Raw genomic sequence first — 22,292 nt, 5'->3', positions numbered from 1 at the left:
TGTTCATGTAAAGTATCGATTGGGTACCGTGTTGCCATTGCCTCTACCTGAGATTGGATTCGTCTCATAGATCCACCTCGGCAAGCCCTTGGCGCCATTCGAAGGCGTCATGACTGCATGCGGTTTTTCGTTGCGGCATTCCGTTGTCGGGCCTGATTAGGGCTTTAAACTCTAAAAGTCAATAACGACAACATGAACCCAAATGCCGTCTATGTTTATCCGTGGTCTTCCGCCGATCGGTGGGTTCGCCAAGGTCTCTTCCCCAGGCATCTCTATTTTACCGGGCGTTAGAAATAGGAGACCACTAAACCGAACAGAAAGAGTGGGATCTTGGCGGATGACGATGAAGCGGGAGAAAATTGGTCCGTCTCCCCAGATGAAGTGTGCCCGGCTTTTTTTTTTTTTTTTTTTTTTTTTTCCTCTCTCTTAGTCTGGGGTCGGTGGGCTGTGTTTCATGAAGTGGAGTTTTGAACATGATAACGAACCTTAGGATGGACCATTGCCAACCAAGATTTAAATCCAGAACATGGAACCTGGTTGGCTTCAGACAACAAAAATCGACAGTCATCTTGCGTGAAACATGTGGCAAGAATACGGGATTATCCCGGCGGTCACGATCATTGTCAACATATCATTTCCACCGCAAGAAATAAATCCATATAATCGCCGAGTCTGGACCCCGAGTGAAGAAACCGGCGTCTGCCAAGAAGATCGGCAAACAAGCGAGGCCGAGGGGTCACTAGTGGTATCTAGTTCCTTATCAGTTTCTCTTAACTCTACTTGGCCCAGGGATGATCTTCAGCAAACGACGGTTCGTTGGTAGGCTATAGCCGCTATACCCAGTGGTTTGGCTACCCGAGAGCACAGCCTCCCGCGCCGCGTATCTACTTCCCCTCGTTTCTTTTGCTTGTAGCTTGCTTTCAACCAAGCCACGCTGGGGTGGATTAGAATTATTGGTCTTGGCAGATTCTCGGCTCGGTGTCAATCACTTTTTGTTGTTGTCTATGGCGTCAAGCCCCGTTTTTTCTTCTCTTTTGCCGGGGTCACCCGAACTGAGAAGCATTAGATAGGGCGTCTAGAACAGTTTAAAAGGTCTATACCATACTTTTCAACTTTCTTTGTGGATATAAAGTTTTTAAGATATCACTCTATGAGAGTAATAGATAACGATTCAATTGTATAATGAATTATAACATAGAAAAAGCAACACAACTACCCAGAAAACCATCCCCCGCTACCCCCTCCCACACAAGGATCACGAGTAGTGTATTCTTAGCGCTCCTATGAACTATTTCTCTAGCTCAGACAAGTGTGACGCTTGCTATCTCTCTGCGCTTCCTTCTGTATCTTGCTGGTAAATCCAGCCGTTGGCCAACTTGGCGAGGCACCTCAGTAAACTGGCCACCGTATGCAAGATGAGACAACGTATTTTCATCCAAGCCACCTATGATGGCGCGCCCAGGGATGCTCGTGTATGTATGCGCTTTCTTCTTGGAACAAAACAACTTCGTTTGCCCTGATTGAGGCGGCGTATACATCCTTGTCACACTCGCAGGGTTAGTATTGATAGATCCAAGTCACCATACAGAGACACTTGGAGCACTGCCATCTCTGGCTGAACTTGAAATTGCGCTATGCGATAATGTGCTACATATAAACTCTTGGGGCAACCATTGTCCAAGGGAAAAAAGTTTGTTCTATCGGAGCATTGTAAGAAAAGCTGTGACAGTTCTTTCGTAAGTTTCTTTGTGCCCTTGCCCTTTCAAACTTTGAAATTCTTAAGTATCTTCTCACGTGGAAAAGTCCGAGGTTACATGAAGACGAAACTACTCTGAGTTATAGGCTGCTCGGCTCTAAACCCCATTTTGGGATTGGCCATCGCTTGCATGCGAGGGGTGAGAAATGCTGCATGCCCAGCTCTGTGAACGCCCCAAAAGGGGGAAATCAGACCGGGGCTTAGGGCACTAAATCAGGCTGAAATGCTAATGATAGATCATTCAACTTCTCAATCGGATATTTATGCGTCCTTATAAGACTCAGATATGCCGGAGCTCGTCAAGACGTGGTTGTGTCTACTCCGTGTAGCTTCAACGAAAAAAGTCGGTGGATCACAATTGTACGAACGGGTCAGGATAATATGAGCCGTATATTTTTGTCTATTCAACATGTCAATCTCATAGATCCAATAAGTGGATATCAACATTCTTGGCTCGTCTTTGTTATATCAAGACGCACTGGACATATAAAGGTTGGTCGACACATTCGATCTCTTCATCGATTTACCTGTCGCAAGGGAGGTGCACAAAAAAGCGGCAGCATTGCGGTCGCAAAGCAATAGGAATGATGGATATATATGACTAGATTGAGAGTGAACAAATCCTGTGGTTATAGTTCTTCGCAAGATTGATGTATGCAGGAATTGGATCGTACTTAGGGCTAGGGAATTGCCTAATTGGGAAGTAGTTCGTAGCCGGTAATAACAAGAAAATAATTCGGACCGACTTCGATTCCGCCTTCCGCTTCTCCCTCTGCATGAAATCCGCACGGATGCGTATCTCCATCTACGACTACGCCTTGCGATCGCATTATCTGCAACTAATTAGTCAAATGTAAATGGGCTGTACTGTATCCGTTCAGCGTACTCATGAGTCATGACAGATTCCAATGATCGCCTTGCAGTGGTCGTGCAGCAGAGTCCGATGACTGCTGAGTACCAAACCCCTAAGAACCCTTCTTGCGTGGTCTGTGCGCGAAGAAAGGTCAGGTGTGATCGCAACGATCCTTGTTCTGCTTGTATCAAACGCGGAATTGAATGTGTTTTCCCTACTCATATCCCTCCGCGTCGCCGCAAGAGGCAGCGCTCGGAGGAGGACCGCCGACACAGCGGCTTCTACCAGAGTCCTATTAGACAAGACAATGCTGCGTCAGCTCGTATCCGCAACATAGACCATCCAGCAACCACACACAATGCTTTCCCCAGTGCTTCAAGGGCTGAGCAAGGAATGCTGCTCACAGGCGACGGGAAATCCGTCTATCTGGACAGGTTGAGCTACCTTGGAATGAACAACGATACACAAATGGCTAACGGGTAAGATAGTAATATTTGGACTAGCGTCAGAGGCGAGGTCAGGATTCCCTACCGAGCTTCTTCTCGTAATGCAATCTAACTCTGTGTCTAGCTTCCTCGGGCGGAGGATGTGTTACGGGACATGTCCGACAACGGTTCAAATCATTCTGTCCAGGAAGTGGATGACGAAACCTCCTTAATCTTAGGAGGAGCAGTGAAGAAAAGCCTGAGTGAACTTCATCCCTCCCCGCTACACATCTTCAAACTTTGGCAAACTTTCCTTGAGAATGTCAATCCCTTAATCAAGATACTGCACGGTCCAACCGTCCAGCAACAGCTTTTAGAAGCCACCGGCAGCTTAGAGACAGTCTCGAAGGAGTTTGAGGCATTGATGTTCTCTATATATTGTATTGCATTGGTTTCTCTGAAGGCAGATGATGTACAAAATACTTACGGAGAGAGCAAAGCTGTTTTACTCTCAAGATCCCGGCGCGGAGCTCGTCTAGCTTTTACCAAGGCTGGCATTCTACGTACGTCAAAACCCGTAGTTCTCCAGGCATATGTTTTGTACTTGGTAGGTCTCTCCTAAGATGCTGTGACATTAACGCTAACTTTGTCCGACAAGCTATCCCTGCGTGCGTCCTCTGACTCGCAGTCTATTTGGTCCTTATGTGGCGTTGCAATGCGAATGGCTCAGCGGATTGGACTCCATCGAGACGGATCCGAGCTTGGATTAACAATTTTCGAAACTGAAATGCGCCGGCGTCTTTGGCGACAGCTATCAATATTAGATGTCACTACGGCACAAAGTTCCGGTATCACTTCGCAGTTCCCGTATTTTTCTGTTGACGTGCAACCCCCATCAAACATAAATGACAGTGAGCTTGATCCACGCATGACGGATCCGCCTCGCGAACACCATGGCGCGACCGAAATGATGTTTGTCCTTGCACGGAACGAATATGGTGAATGGATGAGGCGCTGGTCCAAGGCCGGTGGAGAGTCCCATGGAGGCCGAGGCTTCTTGGCCTCTTCCTTGCTGTCTCCTGAAGCCAAAGATGAAGCAATAAATGAGTTGAACCGCGCGTTTGAAACGAAATTCCTGCAATATTGTGACAAATCCATTCCACTGCACTACATGTCGGCTAGACTTATGCAGACTGTTGTATGCCAAATGAGATTCTCCGCACACCATCCCCGCCAGTATGTCGAGAAAGACCCTGTATCACTAGCAGAGAGGGATTTCGTCTTTTCCACATGCGTGCAAATCCTGGAAGGATTCGAGGATTGTCAGAGCAACGAGATCATAGAGCGATATCTGTGGCACGTGGACAATCACATTCCGTGGGATGCGTTGATTTATACACTATATGAGCTCCGGACTCGCAGCGATGAAGAAGAAACTAAGAGATCGTGGGTCCTCATTGACAGGATATACAGTCGGCATTATGACCAGATGAGAAACAGGCCCAAAACCCCTCTTCACATTGCAGTGCAGGGACTGATTTTGAAGGCCTGGAAGTCCCATTCCGAGGAGCGTACTCGACGCAATCGCTCTATGTTGCCCCGTCCTCATATCGTTTCGGTGTTGTCTGAAAGATCGGAGAGAGGCACTTCATCACATCAGCCGAGGTCTGAACCCAGTGTGTCAGAATCAGGGACCCCACGAGGACGCACTACACAGGATATCACACCCGGTAACGTTGGGATGCTGGATCCCCTTAATAATCTTGACCTCAGCCCCTTAGATTGGAGCCAGTGGGATGATCTTCTGGAGAATTTCCAGCTAGAGTTCACAAACAACGAATTATTCTCGACGGATGCTCTCTGAATTGACATCCTCATATTGGTTTTCGCAAGGCCCAAAATGCATGCAGCCCATCATGCCCTTCTTCTCCGTCTATCCTTCCCCAAACTACTACGGATCACACACCTCCGCGGTTCAATGATACCACATATCCCGAATGTCTAGGAAGGCTAAGACGTCTCAACAGGACTATCGTTTCTGTTTTACTCACCGTGAGGGTCCCAGCTCACACAGGAACTCATAACAAAAACCTTATGAAGCTTAGGCTACAACTAGTCATAGCAAAGCCGTGTAAAATTAATGCCGTAATTTGCCAAAAGGGTTTCGCCTGAGATGTATCTAGACCCGTCACTATGACGATTTAGGCAATACTAAACCGGGAATGATTTGCCTGGTCCTTTTTTCATTACGGAATCTCAACAGGGAAAAAGAAGAGTGAGAAAAGGTAGGGTAATTTCCCCAATGGTTGGTACCTAAGCTGAATAATCACCATTTGGCCAATAACCTTATTAAACCTGAAACAAATCAACATAAAGATTTCAATCACAATGCCTCCATGGGGACTGAATCATGAGCCCAGCAGTCATTGAACGAGTCCGAAGCATCATACACAGGGCCAAAAACTCCGCAAAGCTACGAAGAAGGTCAACTATGTAAGTGGGCACATATAACTAAACCCAGACCCCAGACAAGTGACTAACCAAATCCCCAGTAGTTCCAGCACCCAGAAGCGTGAATCAATCTGGAAAAGAGTCCCAGGCAGCGTTCTGGTGAGGGTCCTCGCGCAATGCGAGCTACAGGATATCTATTCCCTTCTGCTCTCCTGTCGCGTACTGCGACGCAGAGTCTCTCACCTTGAATATGCAATCTCCCAGGCCTATCTCCATCACCGGACCCGGCCATATCAGTATACCACAGAGACGGGCCACGAACTCGTCCCCTCAGTCGGAGATGACTTAACCTTCATCTCCAGTCTATTCCCCCCGCCACCACCCCAGTACACCTCAACCGGGGCCGGGGATGACCTCCCCGAATACTCATTCGGGTATCTCGCCGATCTAACCCGCTGCTGGAAGACATGCATCAAGCTATCGTACTACCTGGCCGAGTACGTGGTCCACCAGCACCTCCAGAAAGACTCTTTGTGGTCCTCGAAGACCGAAAAAGAGGTCGTATACAGTAAAGGCGTCGGACTCCTCCAATCGCGTCTCTTATCTCCTGTGTATGTCGTAACTAATATTCCCGAAAGTTATTCCCCAATTGATGATGAAAACAGGGCATACATCATTTTCTTCCTCGAAACTCACGCCTCCGACCCCCAGTCCTCAACCAGATCTACTAACTCACAGCATCAATCCCTCAAATCCCAGCAATCCATCCTCCAACAGCCCCCCTTCAATAACACCCAAACCCTCCTCTCAACCCACCACGCAATGCACCTCCTCTGCTCTTCCGTCCGCCACCTCATGGCCCCTGACATCGCCCCTGCCTCTACCGAGGCCTGGCTCGGTCTTCTCCTTACTACCTCCACCCTGGAGCGGATCATGGAGTTCTTTGTCGCGGCTGCGAAAGACGAGTCTGTCAAGGTAGCTGCCGCTGATGCGAACGGTCACTCGCCGACGTGGACGAATCGGATGGAGTTCATGTGGCAGATGCGTCGGGATTGGGGGGAGTTCGTTGCCTCGGGGGCGCTCACGCCACCGAAGTTGAGTGAGGTTTGGTTTGAGGCGGCGCAGAGGGAGATTTGTCGGCGGGGGGCTATTCCCCATGAGTGTGAGGAGGTGGTTCCTGTTTTGCATGGGCCCGGGGTTGCTTTGAGGTGTGAGTTTTGTGAGGAGTGATCTTGTTTCTTCTTCTTCTTCTTCTTCTTCTTCTTCTTCTTCTTCTTCTTCTTCTTCTTCTTCTTCTTCTTCTTCTTCTTCTTCTTCTTCTTCTTCTTCTTCTTCTTCTTTATATGCCATTGTATATAAGGGTGATCTTGGACTTGATATTGTGGTCTATATCATAGAAAAAAGACTGCCTAAGGCAAGAAAGTATGTAATTGGTCCATATCAACGACGCCTAGACATCAGAGGCCAGCATGGGTCTATGAATAAATTCAACAATATTTACCTGTAGCAACCGAGGCGAAATGAGAAAAGAAAAGATGAAAGAAATAAAGAGATAGAGAGAACATGCGATCTAGCCACTCCTGGAAAAGAAAGAAGGCCGATGACGTTCAAATGGGACATGCATAACTCGTTCATGCACAGCAAGAAGGAAAGTATCCGTATTAATACAACACATTAGTAAGAAAGAAGGGGCATTTCTATCCTGATATCAATACCCAGAGAAGGAAGAAAATCTACTACAAGTTAGCATTGGAGCAAAGTTGAAGAGGTTGAGAGAGCCACGCACCATTAAGACTCCGAACATCTTCGCAATCAGCCATCGATTCCCAGATACTCGGGTCCAGTATTTCATTAGTTCGCGCTGTGCGCCTTGGACGTTATCCACTACATCCTCAGTGTTGGCATCTATCCGTTGGATCATCTCGGACTGCTCGCTGACCATCTGCGCCAGTTGGCCGAAGATACCGCCCAGTTCATTGATTGTACGTTCGATCGCGTCAATTGCTTCACCGCGTGCTTGGATATAAGAGTTACTCGTTTGCGCCTCTTCCATTACCAGCAATTGTTGGTCGGAATGCATAGACGGCCGTCCGAGGGGCGAAGGATTCGAGGGTTCCAGAGTCAACAGGTCGGAAGAGCCTCCCGGTTGAGGAGTCCTCCTGCCGGAGGTGTACAGCGGAGAGTCCGACCGTTGCGTGTCTAAGGCCGCCTGCGATTTCGAGGATACCGACGAAACAAAGTTCTCTGTCCTAGAGCGCGACGCTTGGATGTTCTTCGTTCGAACCTCGAGGACTTCTTTAAAGTTTGCTCCGACATCCGCCAATTTACCTTGCAGCATAACCACGACCTAGTATTCTTAGCATCACCCACTCGCGTTGGATTCCGTCTATGCCGTGTACATACATTATCATTATGCTCTCCTTCCTGGTCCGCCTTCGACCGGTTCGATTTCGGATGTTGGGAGAGTGTAAGCGCTTGTAAGGAAGCGATCTGTTGGTTCAAGGAAGCGAGATCTTGCTTGATGACATATGTCAATTCCGAGATCTCTACCGGCTTGTCATCGAAAAGGGTCTTTCGTTTGGCCACTAGCGGTCTCAGTTAGACATCCTGCTTGTCCACCTTGTAGCTCCTACTCACGTTCAGCCAGCCTCTGCAACTTGGCCGTCGTCGCAGTGATACCCCGTCCAATCTCAACAGCCCTCCTGGCAAACTCGGATCTCCTGCCGGGTTGCGCGCCTCCGTTCGCAGACCCATTGGCTTGTCTCCTTTGTGAATCCGATAGAAGTGCCTGCCGCTGGGACCCAACTTTATTGGTGGCCACCCGTTTCTGGGCTTGTCCCAGGATGGCGTGGAACTCGCCAGTGCGATCCTGAATCGATGGGCCAGTCATTTCGCTAGCAGCGTATAGTGAGGTGGAGTGCGGGTGATAGTTTGAGGGGGGAGGTAAGCGAAACCCCGGGATCTAAAGGAATGGGTTATGCGATTATACGGGGTTAACCTAATCGATAAGGAGGCAACTTGTAGACGTGTCCGTTCGGCGAAGCCACAAGGCAACAGTGAAGAAAAAGAAAAATGAGAGGAACGGTGGTGATACAAGCGGTGTAAGAGCGTTATGTGAGTGTCATATCATTGCACTTGCAGAGATCGTTAGTCTCCGAGCGAACGGGGTTCGGTGAGATGTCGCAGAGAGAATGGCCGAAGACGTACTTCGCAATCCCGGGGAATTCGTCGTCCATCCGAAAATGGGCAAAGCGCAGGCGGCTAGGGCCACGTGATGGACCCGCCACAATCGGTGCCTTACCAGCCACAGTCATCGCTATCTATTCGTTTTAGGCAGGCGAATACTTGAGCCTATTAGTACCGTCAGGGGCACGACCGCAGCAGCTCACTCATTTGGTTCACGAACGCACACGATACGACAATTGTTCTATTTTGGATTGGTCTAAGAATATATTTCGAACACGTCAGACGCCCCCAATCTCCTGCCCGCAGCCGAGCCGGCGCACACACGTCATCGCTTGTACCACTCGTCTTGTTACTTGCTTCTTCTCTCCCGCTCCATCCTCGCAGCTTGATCACTCCACTGGTGCCAAATATTACATCGCAAGCCATATCAGATCGAGTGAACGCGGCATTTGCGTTGATGCGGTCCATCTGGTTCAGGCGACCTGACCCTCCTATATAATGGCTCGCCCATTTCAGAACCCGTACGAGCCGGTGTAAGTACATGCAGACGGATGCATTCTCGGAGCCTTGGAATTGTGCTGATCAGGCTTCTCTGCATCTTTAGGGATTCTCCCGGCGCCGATAACCCTTTGTCGCCCCAGCCACGTGGCGGCACCCCCATATCGTTTAAAACGAACGTGAATCGCGCGAAGACAAAGCGCTGGGTTGAAGCGAAGAAGATTTCTTACGATGGCAATGACTGGGGTGACGATGAGTACGATGAATACGACGAGGATCCAGTTCCTCCTCCACCGCAACAACAACCTTTGAATCAAAGCACCGGGGACCTCCCAGGTTTAGCGTCCAGAAACATACCTAAGCCCTGGGCTCTTGGAATGGATCGCTCTCGGTCAATGGACCAGGTAATGACGCTAGGGACCGGCCCTGTGGCGGATAGCCGTAGTCACTCAGCCGACCGCAACGCAGAAGAACAGAATCACAACCTCCCATTACGCTCAGCCGACATCTATAGCCGGTTACGCGAGCAGACAGTGGGGCCAGGAAGCCCTCCAAGCTTGAGTCGGGCCTCCACAGATCCAGTACCTACAACTAGCCCGGCAGGACAGGAAGCAAAAGGAAAGCAATCCGAGAACCAGAGTGTTCCTTCAAGACCTCAGAATGATGTTCCTATCATTGGGCTCCCAGATATCAGGCGTCTGTCAGGATTCGGCGCAGATCTCACGGCTGCACCTTCGTCTGACGCTCAGAAAGACCAACCCGCCGAACCACAGCAGCAAGAACCTCAATTACACCATAACCCCTCCGTCGGATTTCGGTCTGTGGTTAATCAAGCTTTTGACGTTCCGGAGACACCGAGCACTATCATCGATAGCATTACACGGTCGGATAGCAATAGCACGTCGATAATAAGCCCGATTATCCCTCCTCGTGGCACAAACGAGAAGACACCAACGATTGAGGAAGAGCCGGAGAGTACATCTCCACCGAGAGGCTTTAAACCTGGTCATCGCCGTGATTTGAGTGTTCCTAGTCCAGATAACAGTCCTTTGAGACGGCCAATAATCACCAATAACGATACCATCGCTCCCGAATCATTAGCAGAGATGTCGTCGGACCTTCCATCTGACTCGCCTCAGGACCAGTCCACGCCAACATATCAACAAGTTACCGTGCAACCGACTACCACAGCCGCAGAAGATCGACCTGCACCGCTCAAAATCAGTGGTAACATGTCTCCGCCTGAAAACTCTATTCCCACCATTGTTCCCTCCCTGAGTACGGAAAATTCACCGCAAGACACCGAGAGTGACAGATTGAGGAAGGAGATCATTCGTTCTTTGAGCCGAGAAAACACCCCTTCTGAGGAACCGGACCCACAAGACAGGTCCAGGCCTCAAACGAGTCGGCAGGATAGTCTCATTCCGAGCGAATATGAACGATACTGGAACGAAACAGCTAGTGCCAGCCCTCAGGGGGAGTTCAAACCCGTCCTTGGATACAACCCCGCGCAGAATGAGTCCCAGGATTTATACTCCAGTAGTCCACTGCAGACGTCTACTACTGCACCAAATGCAGCTCCGCAACAAGACATAACCCCTAAGTTGAAGAGGCGATTCTCCTGGGAGTCTGCCTCCTCCGAGGAACAGCTTGTGCCCGCGACAAATGTCCAATCCCCTCCAGTAGGGCCGATCCCCGGACAATTTCCTGTGGTTGACGAGAAAAGTCTTCAGCCCGAACCCGAGCCCGAACTTGAGCCCAACACTGTGGCTCCACCAGTTGAGACACATGATGAGGCTGAACGCGATAATGTGCCTGAGAAGCCCAAGCTGACCATTATACCCCCGTCTGCCACAGACAACAGTAGCATCGTTTCGGGTCGATATCTTCCAGAAGTTGCCAATGCCCAAACCGTTGGAGATGCCTATTCCCCAGCAGGTGCAAACCAGGACGCCGTAACACCTGCGCCTGCACTTGCACCAACGCAGTCACCATCTATTGAAGCAAGCTTGCTTGGCTTCCGTGATATCCTCGAGTTGAAGACCTCCGACGAACGGGTGAAAGCGTTCAACAAAACCCGAGACCAGTTTGTGACGATCGACACCGGTCTCAATAATTGGCTCCGGGTTACGATTCATGCCCACCCTGAGTACGCAGATGTTGTGCAGCAAAGTTTGAAACAGACAACAGATGAGTCCAAGTACCCTGTGCCCCGGGCCAAATTCCCTAAACTGTCGTCTCTGGGGAACCTCGTGTCGTCTCACCAGGAAGGGTCGTCCGGGTCAGGCCATGTTAGACGTCCTTCGACTCATCTTGGTTCCATGATGAATAAACAGCATGTGGAACAACGAGGGAAGGATTTCCTCCACACCGCTGGTGTGTTCGGCGGCAAAGCGGGCGAAGCCGCCAAGGGCCTGTTTGCCAAGGGCAGGAGTAAATTTAAAGGTGGAGGGTCAGACAAGGTAGAGCCTTAATTTTCTTCTTATGGGTGGTATGTCATGTTCATCGGTGCAGGGAGCGAGTGGGAACCTCCGGATTATCCATCGCTGTGCCAGCATGTTTCTGATGTTTGATGTTTTGTTTATGTTTCTATTGATACCATGTCTGTAATTGAACATATCTCCGCACTCAGAATGTGACATGATTAATGTCTGTACTTCGGGTTGGGAACTTTTCTTGGTCTTAATACCCTCGTCTGGTTAAACTCATCTAATGTTACGGTGATTGTAGGGGTTTGAATCGAGTCGGGGTTATCGCAGAAAATTCTCTTTCTCAGAACTTGCTCTAGACCTAGCGGAAGAGAACCACGACAAGCGACGGACGGTCCACTTTGGAAGTCTTCCAGTGATGAATGGCGCGCGAGACAGCCAAGTGAAGCGGTTGAGCTTGGACATCAAGCGCAAACAAGTCCCGTCGGTCTCGGCGCGTAGGCCGGTGGAGGGCGCGGTAGCAGACCCAGGATATCACACGGATCCTGAGCCATCCTGCGTCCATCGGCACCGTTCCGGTCTTACACAGGACCTGGACAAGGAAGTAGTTGCTGCACTGGGCTTCAGTGATGCAGATTCGCGATCAGGTCAGTCGGGTCACGCATTATCCTATCGAAGCACGGCTGGAGATCTGGCGGAATTGGCGGCGTCTGACTCTGCAGTCCTTGCGCCGACAGGATCCCAGGAGCATTGGGAGTTGCCTGGCGATAGTGCATCCTCGGCGCATCGATTAGCGCCCGTGCAACCTGGCAGGGATTGTCCTCCCCGAAAGCCTTTGTCGAGGGAGAACGAATCTCCCCCGATGACCCCGATTCAGGTGGCCATCAATGACGCACCTTTGTTGATCCCCGAGTACAAAAGCGACCAGCGGGACATTGGCGACAAGATCCTGTCGTGGACGGAGCAGGCCAACAGTGTTGACGATCCAATGGACCAGCCAAATAACGTTCAGCCACAGCCTGCGTCCGAGGAACCGTCTCCCGAACGCGAAACGACCACTCGGGCACCGTCGTCTACGGGGAAACGGTTTTACTCCTCAGTCATGGAAACCAAAAATCGGGATAGCCAACGTAGTAACGGCGAAATTAAGACGGCAACGCTGCTGGATCCGAGTCACCATCGGCGGGGCTCCAGCGTGCAAGTGCGACTCCAGCCCGTGCCCTCCGTGTCATCCTTGGGCACCCTCGAGGCGGATCGAGACCCGCAACGGCCATTGCGCCAAGTACTTGGTGAGTATAAACCGCTGATCAACAATTTGACAAGGAATTAACGTTCCAAATCCACTGCGCCAGGCCAGGCGAACTCGTCGCGAGTGTCATTCTTGTCGGATCATGACGGGGGCGATGGTCAGCACCAAAGTCTTGGCGGCATACTTAGGCCCGATCGTCAAGGGCGCAGGCCGAAGAGCCCCTGGCCAGGCGATGAGGCTGAACATGCCTCGCGCCGACTTAGCGGTGTCTTTCGACCTCTTCTGTCAGGCAGTAGACCCCGCGATGCTTCCCAATCCACCGATCATGCTCCCTCCAACCCGCCCGCCCAGCCTGCCTCGAAGCAAGCGCCAACGCAGACAGCCTTATCGACAATGGAGAAGCTGAAGGTGGTCGGCAACAAAATTCGTCGTCCTTCTCGGGCCTCTGAATCCCACGGTGTAAAGACGGGTCAGCCGCACAGGAAAGCGTTAGACAAAATAAGTGTATGTGTCTCACACACACTCTCTCTCCCCCAGACACACCCCCTAAGCCGCTTGTTAAAGCTTACCATTCAGTGATATTAATATTCCACTTAGGGCTTCTTCAACCGTCGAGCGGAACATGGCCGGCCCAAATCAAGAGCTGCCGAAACCCACGTTCCACCGGTCGTCCAAATCCAGCGTCAGGCCCATTCAATGGACCGGCTTTATCCCGTCTCATCACAGCGCACGTCCACCTCAGACCACTCTCATCTTCCCTCCGCCGAGTATGATCGGCCCCGATCAAATATCGAGAACCACTCCTTCCAGGGCCAACCTCCTCCCGTGGAAGGATACTTCGCGCCGGAGTCCTTCTCGCGGCTTAACGATCCCCAAGAACCCGGTACCCCCTTGACGCAGCAGATCACTGTCGAAGACGTGGCCAGCAATACCATCACGAGTAATCGCATTCCGTCGCCGACCGATTATTTCCGGCATCGACACAGTGGCAGTGGAAGCGGAAATGGTCGACTCACTCCCCAATCACCGCTCTTCCGACCACCCACGAACCCCCAAACCCCCCAATATCAACAACCACCGATCGCATCCCCCGGTCTAGCATCCCCACTGCGAGCATCGCCCATCGCCTCCCCCGTCGTTCCCGCCCCACAATCCCCACCCTCCCGCGGCCGTTCCGAGGAAAGAACATACGCCCAAGACCTAAACATCCGCTCCCGCAGCCCGAAAACCTTCGCCCCGCGCCCGGAAGAAAGACACATTCCCAGCACCGACACCACCGACCCTGCCTACCACCTGGGTATTTTCCGCCAAAACCCTCGCACCAGCCGCATCGGCGACCAAGAACGACCCTGGAAACTGACCATTCCTGGCGAATCCGAAGAGGACAAACCCCCGGACAACGCTCTCGCCTGGCGCCAGCAGACCACCCAAGGCGTCCTCCAGTGCGGCCACGACCGATTACCCACCTACGAAGAGGATACCAAAGACCCACCCCAGGAAAATCCCCGCGACGAAAAACCCCCTCTCAGCGACACCCCCGCTCCTGCTCGTCCCTCGATGCCCCCTCTCTCCCAATCCACGGGCAACCTCCACCCCACGCGAGGCGAAGGCCGTGTCCTCAACAACGACGCCCCGGTCGAGTTACCCGTCCAGACGGACGACGATTCCAGCGAAGAGATCCTGATGTCGAGCACGGCGTATCCGGGCCAGGAGTGGAGACCCGTTGGATTCTCTGGGTGGGAGTAGTAGGGGATAATCGCTTTAATTTCGCTAGTTTGTTAGTTGGCGCGGTAGATACCCTTTGATCTTCTTTTCTTGCGCATAATATTTTCCGGTGAATTTTTAGTTTGAAAGAGATATTGTATTCATATTTGATTTGTGTGTTTGGAGCATAGCGAGCTTGAGCTTTTCTTGGAAAGATTTGATGAGTTCTACCGATGAGGAATGAGATATGTGTTTTTACTTAATGGAATGTGATGTGTCAGGTTGGTATTGTTGATGTATACGAAACCCACACATGCAGAATTCATCGTATATATACGTTTTGGTAGGAATTGGAGTGAGGACTCTATATGTAGGAATATTATACACGGAGTGGAGGTAAGGCGTTTCTATCCCTCAAACACATTCTGCTGCAAATCAACCCCCATATCCTTAGCCATACTCTGCATCTGCGCCTCCAGCGAATCCTCCATTCCGCCCCCGAGTCTCAGGAACTGTCTAATCTTCGTGAAATAGAAGTAAATGTCGCTGGTGAAGAGCACGAGCCGGAAGAGGATGTGGCGGCCGTAGTTCTGGATTTTCTCGTTGAGGGGGAGATCGGGAGACTCGACGAGGGCGCGGGACGCCCAGGTGCCTGTGATCTTGATGCGGTTGACGGGGGAGCCGAGGAATTGGTTGTTGGCTTGGACGATGCGCAGGTTCCGGCCGATGAAGATGAGCTCCTTGGGCCATTTGCTTTCGTCGCCGAGGATCTGGCGGATTCCTTTGCGGGCGGCTTGTTGGGCTTCGTAGTGGCGCTGGGCGCGGTCCTTCTTGGAGAGGCCTTCGAAGTGTTGTTGGGTGGAGAGGTCGCCGCCTTGGTAGGGGCGCATGAGGGTGACCGAGGCGAAGATGTCGGGGTTCGTGACGCCCCATTGTTTGACGATGTCGCGGATGGCGGCGTTGTCGAAGGTGAGAAGTGACTTCCAAAAGCGGGCGTATTGGTGTCGGAAATCTGTGTCCATGTGAATGTAGAGGCCGTGGTCGATTAGGACGAGTTCTGGTTGACCCGAGGGTTTGCGACGGACGAAGATATTGCCCGGGTGCGGGTCACAGTGTAGGATGCCCCAGAGGAACATCTGGGCTGAGAACAGGTCGATCATGGTGGTCATCACCTCTTTCAGGGAGAGGCCGAGTCCGCCGCGGCCGTTCCATCCACGCCAGTGATCCCGCTCCGGTTTGAGCTGGGTTGCGTTCGGGTTGCGAGAGACCTTGGTGGATGTGCTGTCGGACTGTGGGGGGTCCATTGGAGTCCCGTGGCATCCTGGGCTACCCTGATGCCAGCCACCGCGCCAGGAGCGTGTGATAGCATCTTTATCCCAGAGGCGGACGCCCTCGATCCATTCCGCGGTCATGACCCGCTTGGAGCTCAGTTCACGATAGACCTTGGGAATGTACACACGATTTCGGAGGCGTGACTCGCCTGCAACGAGTCTGGCCATGTGCTCCGAGTTATCGGCTTCATTCTCGAAGTCCGTCTCCAGGAATAAGCGCTCGCTGACATAGGGGACCAAAGAGTAAAACGGGATATCGAACACACGGCTGTAGACCCAGGTCACGACCCTATCATTTGTCAGTAGGTAGCCAAAGCCAGCTCAGAAGGAAAGGCAAGGTTACTTGAACGCCCATAAATCCCATTGGATCTGCTGCGCAATTTCCCTCTTCTGGACCTTCACTGCAACCTCTCTTCCGTCGGCCAAGCGAGCCCAATGAACCTGCGCTACACTGGCACTGGCTCTGGCCTTGCGCTCCATGACACCTTTGGTGGGATCGCCTGTGAACGACACGCCAAAGACTTCCTCCGGCGACTTGCCAAAATCCTCGCGGATGACCTTCTCCACATCCTTCCAGTCGTTCTGCGGGGCATCGTCGAACATACGCGAGAACATTTTCTGGAACTCGGGCGGCAGAATGGCGGACTGCATGGCGACTGCCTGACCGATCTTGAGGTAGAGGCCTCCATTATGCCGCAGCAAATCCGACAGTCTCTCGGCGTTGCGAGTGTGTAAATGGTTGATGGAGCTGGCTAGGAGAGGATTGGGTCGGAAGTTGATCTTATAGTCCAGAGCCACAATTAGACCTAAGGTGAAAGTTCGGGCTGTTCTCGTCAGGGATGATGCGTAGAACTGGGTATCAATTGCATAGACCACCCCGGTGGCTAGCGACAGATAGACAAGGCGTCGGAGCCATTTGCGGGACCGATCATAGGTCTTTGCGGGGGCGGGTTTCCCTAGCTCGCTCGGGGACGGCGGAACGAAAGGCTGGTAAGCACCGGGGTGTACAAACCGAGCGGACCGAGGGGAAACGGAGCGAGGAAGAGAGCGAGGACGTAAATGCGATCGGAGGATAGAGCAGGTGGTCGTGTGCGTAGTTGGAGTGGACCGCAGTGCGCGGGCGAACGACGTCATTGACGCCATTCGGAGGTGTCGAGGAGGGAAATTGATCAGGTCCGGGTTATCATGATGCACTCATGTAAGGTTAGCAAAGAATAGAGAATTATAAGAGGTTAATGTATAAGCAGAAGTAAGAAACGGGGATGTGTTTAAGGGAGGAAAGAAGGAAGAGTATAAGTTGAATGAGAAGATGCTGACAAGTCCAGACCCTGAAGGAAATGATTTCATTATGTCCGCGGAATCTCCGATCCTTAATCCCGTGATATCAAACATCGTTTGCAGCATGTCCAGTATATACTATAGTACATCGAGTATATATACACATTCGTAGCCTATAATTCCTCATGCACTCTCCCATGGTCAAGCTCCGGCGCTCCATCTCCCAGAGTCTGGCACACGCTGGCATATTCCTTCATATTGTTGGGGATAATCTCTTCCCACAACCTGTCGGTCTTAAGATATTCATACTGCTCCCGACAGACCTCCTCACTAACCATAGGCAACAATGTCGGCAAATTCATTATCGCCGCCCGGACGAAATTCGTCTTGAAACAATTTCCGAAGCCCGCCAACGTCTCCGAGTCCGAACAAAGATCGCCGCCATGCAGTAGCGGACCACAACGACGCTTGATAATGTCCGCCGCGTCGTCTCCCAGTTTAATCATCGCCTCTTCATGTCGCGGCGCCTCTAAGCGTTTCGTGACGCTGCGCACGGCGGGGAGGAAGGAGTTGTTTCTCGTCCAGAGGTCCCAATGTGGAACTGTCGGTCGACACCCTTGGTCGCAGATGTGCTCTTGGAATTTAGCAAAGAGATCCCCGGGGCGGGCGGCCAGCGCCGTGACGACTTTCAAGCATGATGTGTTGATCCCGGCCGAGGCGCAACCAATGTTAAGGGAGAAGAGTAGAAACGAAAGCACGAAGTGGCCTACGAAGAGGCGCATTGCGATTCTATTGAAGTATTCACAATTCACTAGTAAGTTGCAGCAGTGAATGTTCAGGAGCGCGAGCGTTGCCTGAAATTTGGGAGGAAGAAATGGATCTCGACCCATTTTATGGGGATGATCGACACTTTCCCCGCATCCTTCAATTGATCAGTTCATTCAATCTCTCTCGGCTTCACACCAAAGCGACGGATTTCACGTGGGAAGCATAGTAATCTATTCATAAATACGGGTCGGTATCTCGGAAACTACAGGTTTTAATTCCACGGGTAATTATGCATCATCGTTACCCGTCTCGTTATACATCTAGGGCTAAATATATATACATACTTACTCGCAATGTCTCCAGAACCTCACGGCTCCATCGGCATCCGACACTACTGGGAGAGAAGAGTCTGCAGTGTAAATGGGCTTGGAAGTACTCCCCCTCTCCAGCTGACATTCAGGTCCCCTGGCAAATTGTTGTTTCGTTAGTTGTAAGTCATATACTTCGGTAAATCCCACAGTAGAGCGAAACATCAGCTTTCTCCCTGCGTCGATGAACTTGACTCCTTGAATTCCCGCAAATCTCCTCATCAGTCGGTTGTCGAATTTCAACCTCCAACCTATCTTCTCTTCTCCCGTATATGGGTCCAAGACACGGACGCTGCTGTCGCTGGCTCCTACCGCCAGCAGCTTACCGTCTGGGCTCCAATCTAGCGAGCGAGCCCAGTGCTCACACCCCTCGAAATGTAAAACCTCCTCGGCCTTTTCTATATCGTAGACATAAACAACCGCCTTCGGACTACCTTGGCTAAATAGCGATGTATTTGGAGGCAGGAGAGAAAGCACCAGACCACATTTGTCCTCCAAAAGGCCCTAGGACCTGCAAGCAGTCGCCGTCATCCGCATCCCAGATGCGAGCGGTGCCATCCCAAGAGATGGACGCAACGAGCGTTGAATTTGGGCTTGTGGCTACCCACATAATCGTGTCGGTATGCCCGAGAAGGCGATACCGATTTTCTTTGGCCTCGATATTCCTGATGTTCACGCAAGGCAGAGTTTCTGCGTCGCGCATCTCGTTCTGAGCGGTGTTGTTCTGGGTGACATATACCATTTTCTATCCGTTGGGACTGAAAGGCGCGCCATACGACGCAAATTTGCCATCCAAGGTGATTTGTTTCTCCAAGGCATGGATGTCCACGGCTTTAGTTATAGTTGTCTTGTAGCCCTCCGCGATCGCCTAGTGCCCAGCCATGATCAGATACAATCTTAAATATAGCGATATCCGCTGCCTCGGCTGAAAGAGTGTCGATATCTACTTTGTTCTCTTTCTCTGCAGACACATTCTTCCCATCCCTATCAAGCTCCCAGATCACGATCGAGCCCTCCGCAGAAGAGACAAGTGTGTACAGTCCGCATCCGATCATTCTTGAAGCGAAAAACACCCGTGACACCTCATCTAAATGTCCCGTCAGGGTCTCCACGTACTCCCTCGTGAACGTAGAATAGACGTGGATATTCTGTCCTACCCCGACCGCAAGAAACTGGTCATCGGGACTCAAGGACAGAGACGACCCTACTCCCCCAAGGATTATTTTATCAAGCTCTTGACCCCAGTGAAAAGGGTGTCCTGGAGCCCATGCCGCTGACTCGCCGTCTGGGATCTGGAAGTCACTCTCTAGGGCATAGGCGTAGAGTTCCATGAATTTTGGCTGGTTCATATACCCCATTTTGGTAGATTGAGGCCTCTTATATCGCTCTTTTGATAATTAAAATGTATATCAAGAAAGGGAACCGATCTAAGCTGTTTGTATCTGTATCCCCAAGTTCGTTCTGCTCTTGAGAGTATCACCTTATGTGTCAATGTCTTTATAACTATGGTTATTTTAGAACTACACTAATGCGGCCGTCGACTAGGTAGTTCAAGATCTCATTGGATTGGGTGGCAGATATGATATCAGAGGAGGTTCTGACATAAGATGACAATTAACCTGTATTCTACCTCCTAGGCATCCGTTGAGTAGAACTATCTGGGTGTCATGTCATCTTGATGTAGCTAGATGAAGCTGGTTTATCGATGAGAAAAATGGGGACCAGAAGTCCAGTAGTATGTACCCCGACGCGACTCTTACTTCGCCTCTAGACTAAGGCTATATAAGTAAGCCACTAGTAGTTCAGGTGCATAAGTTCTAGCTAGGATATTCTACCACATCCTATGCAACTGATATAATGAAGTAGACAGATACAGAAATAAAGCAAGGACTCCGAACATCAATATAAAGAAACTACGAATACAACATAGTCTCGCCGTGTACTTCATTACCAGGTATGCCACTGTATGTTCTAGTTTGATTTGATGTTTGTTATTGATATTGCATCTACATAAGCTCACTCAAAATTCAGGGACTTCGAAAGAGAGAATTGAAAGAGGCTGTTAGGGTTTGAATGTCTTGCGATTCTGGAAAGGATCAGCGGTTGGTTATCAGGAATATAAAGGATATCGGGCTGTTGTCTTGTTGAGATCGAGCCATGTACTACTTTGGTGACGGCTCCTCCTTTCATGGCGAAGGGCACCTGAGAAAGATAGCACATAAAACATAGGTGCATCTACACAACCAGTACGAACAAGGTGTATAGTCTAGCGGAAGATGCTGATAAGGCAAAATTTCGTGATTTACCACCAATGCTTTGCTGACGCTATACCTGGTGTAGCATTGGAACGACTATTCAGAGAAGAAAGAAAGATATGGTTGCGTATTTGATCCAATGATCACATTGTGAGTCCTTATGAGGCTGTATCCGTCTTTTATACTTCTGGTATACTTTCCTGCATGCCTAAGGCAGCAAATCAGGAACATGTGAAACACCACATCTCACACCGCCCAACAATCTCCGCCCGGCAAAAAAAGCAAATTTCCAATTTTGCCCAACTTTTGATGCGACAATTTTCTCTCTTGTCATTATTATCTTTACATTCTTTCGCGAGTTTTCTTTCTTCTCTGAGAATTACGTTGTTGGTATATCAGGGCTATATACTTGAATTATATATTTTCGCCTTTTCACTTCCATTCTAATTTGCTTTAAACAACATGAGCGACAAGAAGCGCAAGATCGTCGAAAACGCCCCCGAGGAGGCTATTGAGCCCCAGGGAAAGAAGGCAAAGCGCGAGGAGAAGAAGGAGAAGAAGGAGAAAAAGCGCAAGTCGAAGGATGTCGTGGAAGATGTGAAGATGGAGGATACCGGTGTTGAGGAGCAGACCAAATCAGACGAGAAAGAGAAGAAGGATAAGAAGGACAAGAAGGACAAGAAGGAGAAAAAGGAGAAAAAGGAAAAGAAGGAAAAGAAGGAGAAGAAGAAGGAAAAGAAAGAAAAGAAGGATGAGAGCGAGGAGGATGCGCCGGAGGTAAACGGTGCCGAGGAAGAGAAGCAGGAAACCGCCGGTGCAATGGATGTGGATGAGAAGCCAACCGAGGAGAGCGAGGACAAAGTGGATAAGAAGGCCCAGGAGAAGAAAGAGCGGAAAGAGAAAACGAAACAGGAAAAGAAGGCAAAAAAGGAAAAGAAGAAGGCCGAGGCTCAAGAGCAGCAGTCAGTGTCTAACGGGCAGCAATCTCAGGCCGAACCTGCTGAAGATGATGCACCGAAGCAGAAAGGTTCTCGGTTCATTTGCTTTGTCGGTACGTTCGGCCAGTTCCTTACCATGAGTATCCCATCATTCCTAATGTGCTTGGCTAGGAAATCTACCCTACTCTGCCAACCATGAGTCCTTGTCCGCCCACTTTGAGAAGATTGCTCCGGTCTCAGTGCGTGTTGCTACTCAGAAGGAGAAGCCAACCAAGTGCCGTGGGTTCGGCTTCATTGAGTTCGATAATTATGATCGCATGAAGACCTGCCTCAAGTTGTATCACCACTCGATGTTCGATGATAAGAAGTACCCTCCCCGGAGGATCAATGTTGAATTGACGTGAGTATCCGTCCTGGACCAATTCCAGTCTACTGTGCGTCTTATTGACCCTCTCTCTAGTGCTGGTGGTGGCGGTAACAACGAGAACCGCAAAGCTAAGATCGAAGCGAAGAACAAGAAGCTTTTCGAGGAGAGGCAGCGCAACGCCAAGTCTATCCATCAGGAGAAGGAAAGGAAAGCCAAGGTTGAAGAAACTGGTGTTGATGAATATGCGGGTGTGCATCCCAGCCGACTCAGTCGCATGGCATAGTTCCTTCTTCCCCGTGACTTCCACCCTCAATTTCATGTAGGCTCATGTTGATCTGTCAAAAGTGTTTGTTCTTGTATTCAGTTTAGAGATATCCTTTCCGTTCTCTTTCTTCCTGCGGATACTAGGTTACATGCGTAAGACCGGAATGAAAAT

At 50.6% G+C, this 22,292-nt stretch overlaps 7 protein-coding genes across 7 annotated transcripts; 4 read left to right on the top strand and 3 right to left on the bottom strand.

Annotated features, from left to right (window-relative positions):
* Positions 1-2,651: 2,651 nt before the first annotated feature.
* On the top strand, positions 2,652-4,898 carry F9C07_2235862 (fungal-specific transcription factor domain protein; the record flags this gene model as incomplete). The annotated part of the gene is made up of 4 exons (XM_041293765.1): positions 2,652-3,043; positions 3,098-3,125; positions 3,180-3,641; positions 3,693-4,898. The coding sequence occupies 4 exons, from the start codon at positions 2,652-2,654 to the stop codon at positions 4,896-4,898; spliced, it is 2,088 nt and encodes a 695-aa protein (XP_041148992.1).
* Positions 4,899-5,171: 273 nt separating this feature from the next.
* Positions 5,172-6,954, top strand: F9C07_1794382 (uncharacterized protein). The gene is made up of 2 exons (XM_071508383.1): positions 5,172-5,527; positions 5,587-6,954. Exons 1-2 carry the CDS (start codon positions 5,445-5,447, stop codon positions 6,713-6,715), a joined length of 1,212 nt encoding a protein of 403 aa, XP_071367882.1. The 5' UTR covers positions 5,172-5,444; the 3' UTR covers positions 6,716-6,954.
* Positions 6,740-8,820, bottom strand: F9C07_2170169 (t-SNARE). The gene is made up of 4 exons (XM_041293783.2): positions 8,123-8,820; positions 7,889-8,070; positions 7,272-7,832; positions 6,740-7,218 (listed from the first exon to the last, which is right to left on the bottom strand). The coding sequence occupies exons 1-4, from the start codon at positions 8,373-8,375 to the stop codon at positions 7,183-7,185; spliced, it is 1,032 nt and encodes a 343-aa protein (XP_041148994.1). The 5' UTR covers positions 8,376-8,820; the 3' UTR covers positions 6,740-7,182.
* Positions 8,821-12,016: 3,196 nt separating this feature from the next.
* F9C07_2074236 (uncharacterized protein) lies at positions 12,017-14,593 on the top strand (the record flags this gene model as incomplete). The annotated part of the gene is made up of 3 exons (XM_041286800.2): positions 12,017-12,887; positions 12,951-13,351; positions 13,445-14,593. 3 exons carry the CDS (start codon positions 12,017-12,019, stop codon positions 14,591-14,593), a joined length of 2,421 nt encoding a protein of 806 aa, XP_041148995.2.
* A 365-nt stretch (positions 14,594-14,958) lies between these two features.
* On the bottom strand, positions 14,959-17,942 carry F9C07_2073853 (ABC1 family-domain-containing protein; the record flags this gene model as incomplete). The annotated part of the gene is made up of 3 exons (XM_071508790.1): positions 14,959-16,171; positions 16,226-16,869; positions 17,352-17,942. The coding sequence occupies 3 exons, from the start codon at positions 17,940-17,942 to the stop codon at positions 14,959-14,961; spliced, it is 2,448 nt and encodes an 815-aa protein (XP_071367881.1).
* A 330-nt stretch (positions 17,943-18,272) lies between these two features.
* F9C07_2205171 (WD40-repeat-containing domain protein) lies at positions 18,273-19,654 on the bottom strand (the record flags this gene model as incomplete). Its single annotated transcript, XM_071509601.1, has 4 exons — positions 18,273-18,319; positions 18,383-18,735; positions 18,779-19,041; positions 19,244-19,654. 4 exons carry the CDS (start codon positions 19,652-19,654, stop codon positions 18,273-18,275), a joined length of 1,074 nt encoding a protein of 357 aa, XP_071367880.1.
* Positions 19,655-21,013: 1,359 nt separating this feature from the next.
* On the top strand, positions 21,014-22,139 carry F9C07_2235854 (uncharacterized protein; the record flags this gene model as incomplete). Its single annotated transcript, XM_041293767.1, has 3 exons — positions 21,014-21,602; positions 21,661-21,889; positions 21,950-22,139. 3 exons carry the CDS (start codon positions 21,014-21,016, stop codon positions 22,137-22,139), a joined length of 1,008 nt encoding a protein of 335 aa, XP_041148998.1.
* Between the last annotated feature and the right edge of the window lie 153 nt (positions 22,140-22,292).

Source organism: Aspergillus flavus, chromosome 6 (genome assembly GCF_009017415.1).
Source record: "Aspergillus flavus chromosome 6, complete sequence".
Classification (NCBI taxonomy): Eukaryota; Fungi; Ascomycota; class Eurotiomycetes; order Eurotiales; family Aspergillaceae; genus Aspergillus; species Aspergillus flavus.
Note: the sequence above shows the minus strand (reverse complement) of the source record. Positions and strands in the feature narration are given on the sequence as shown.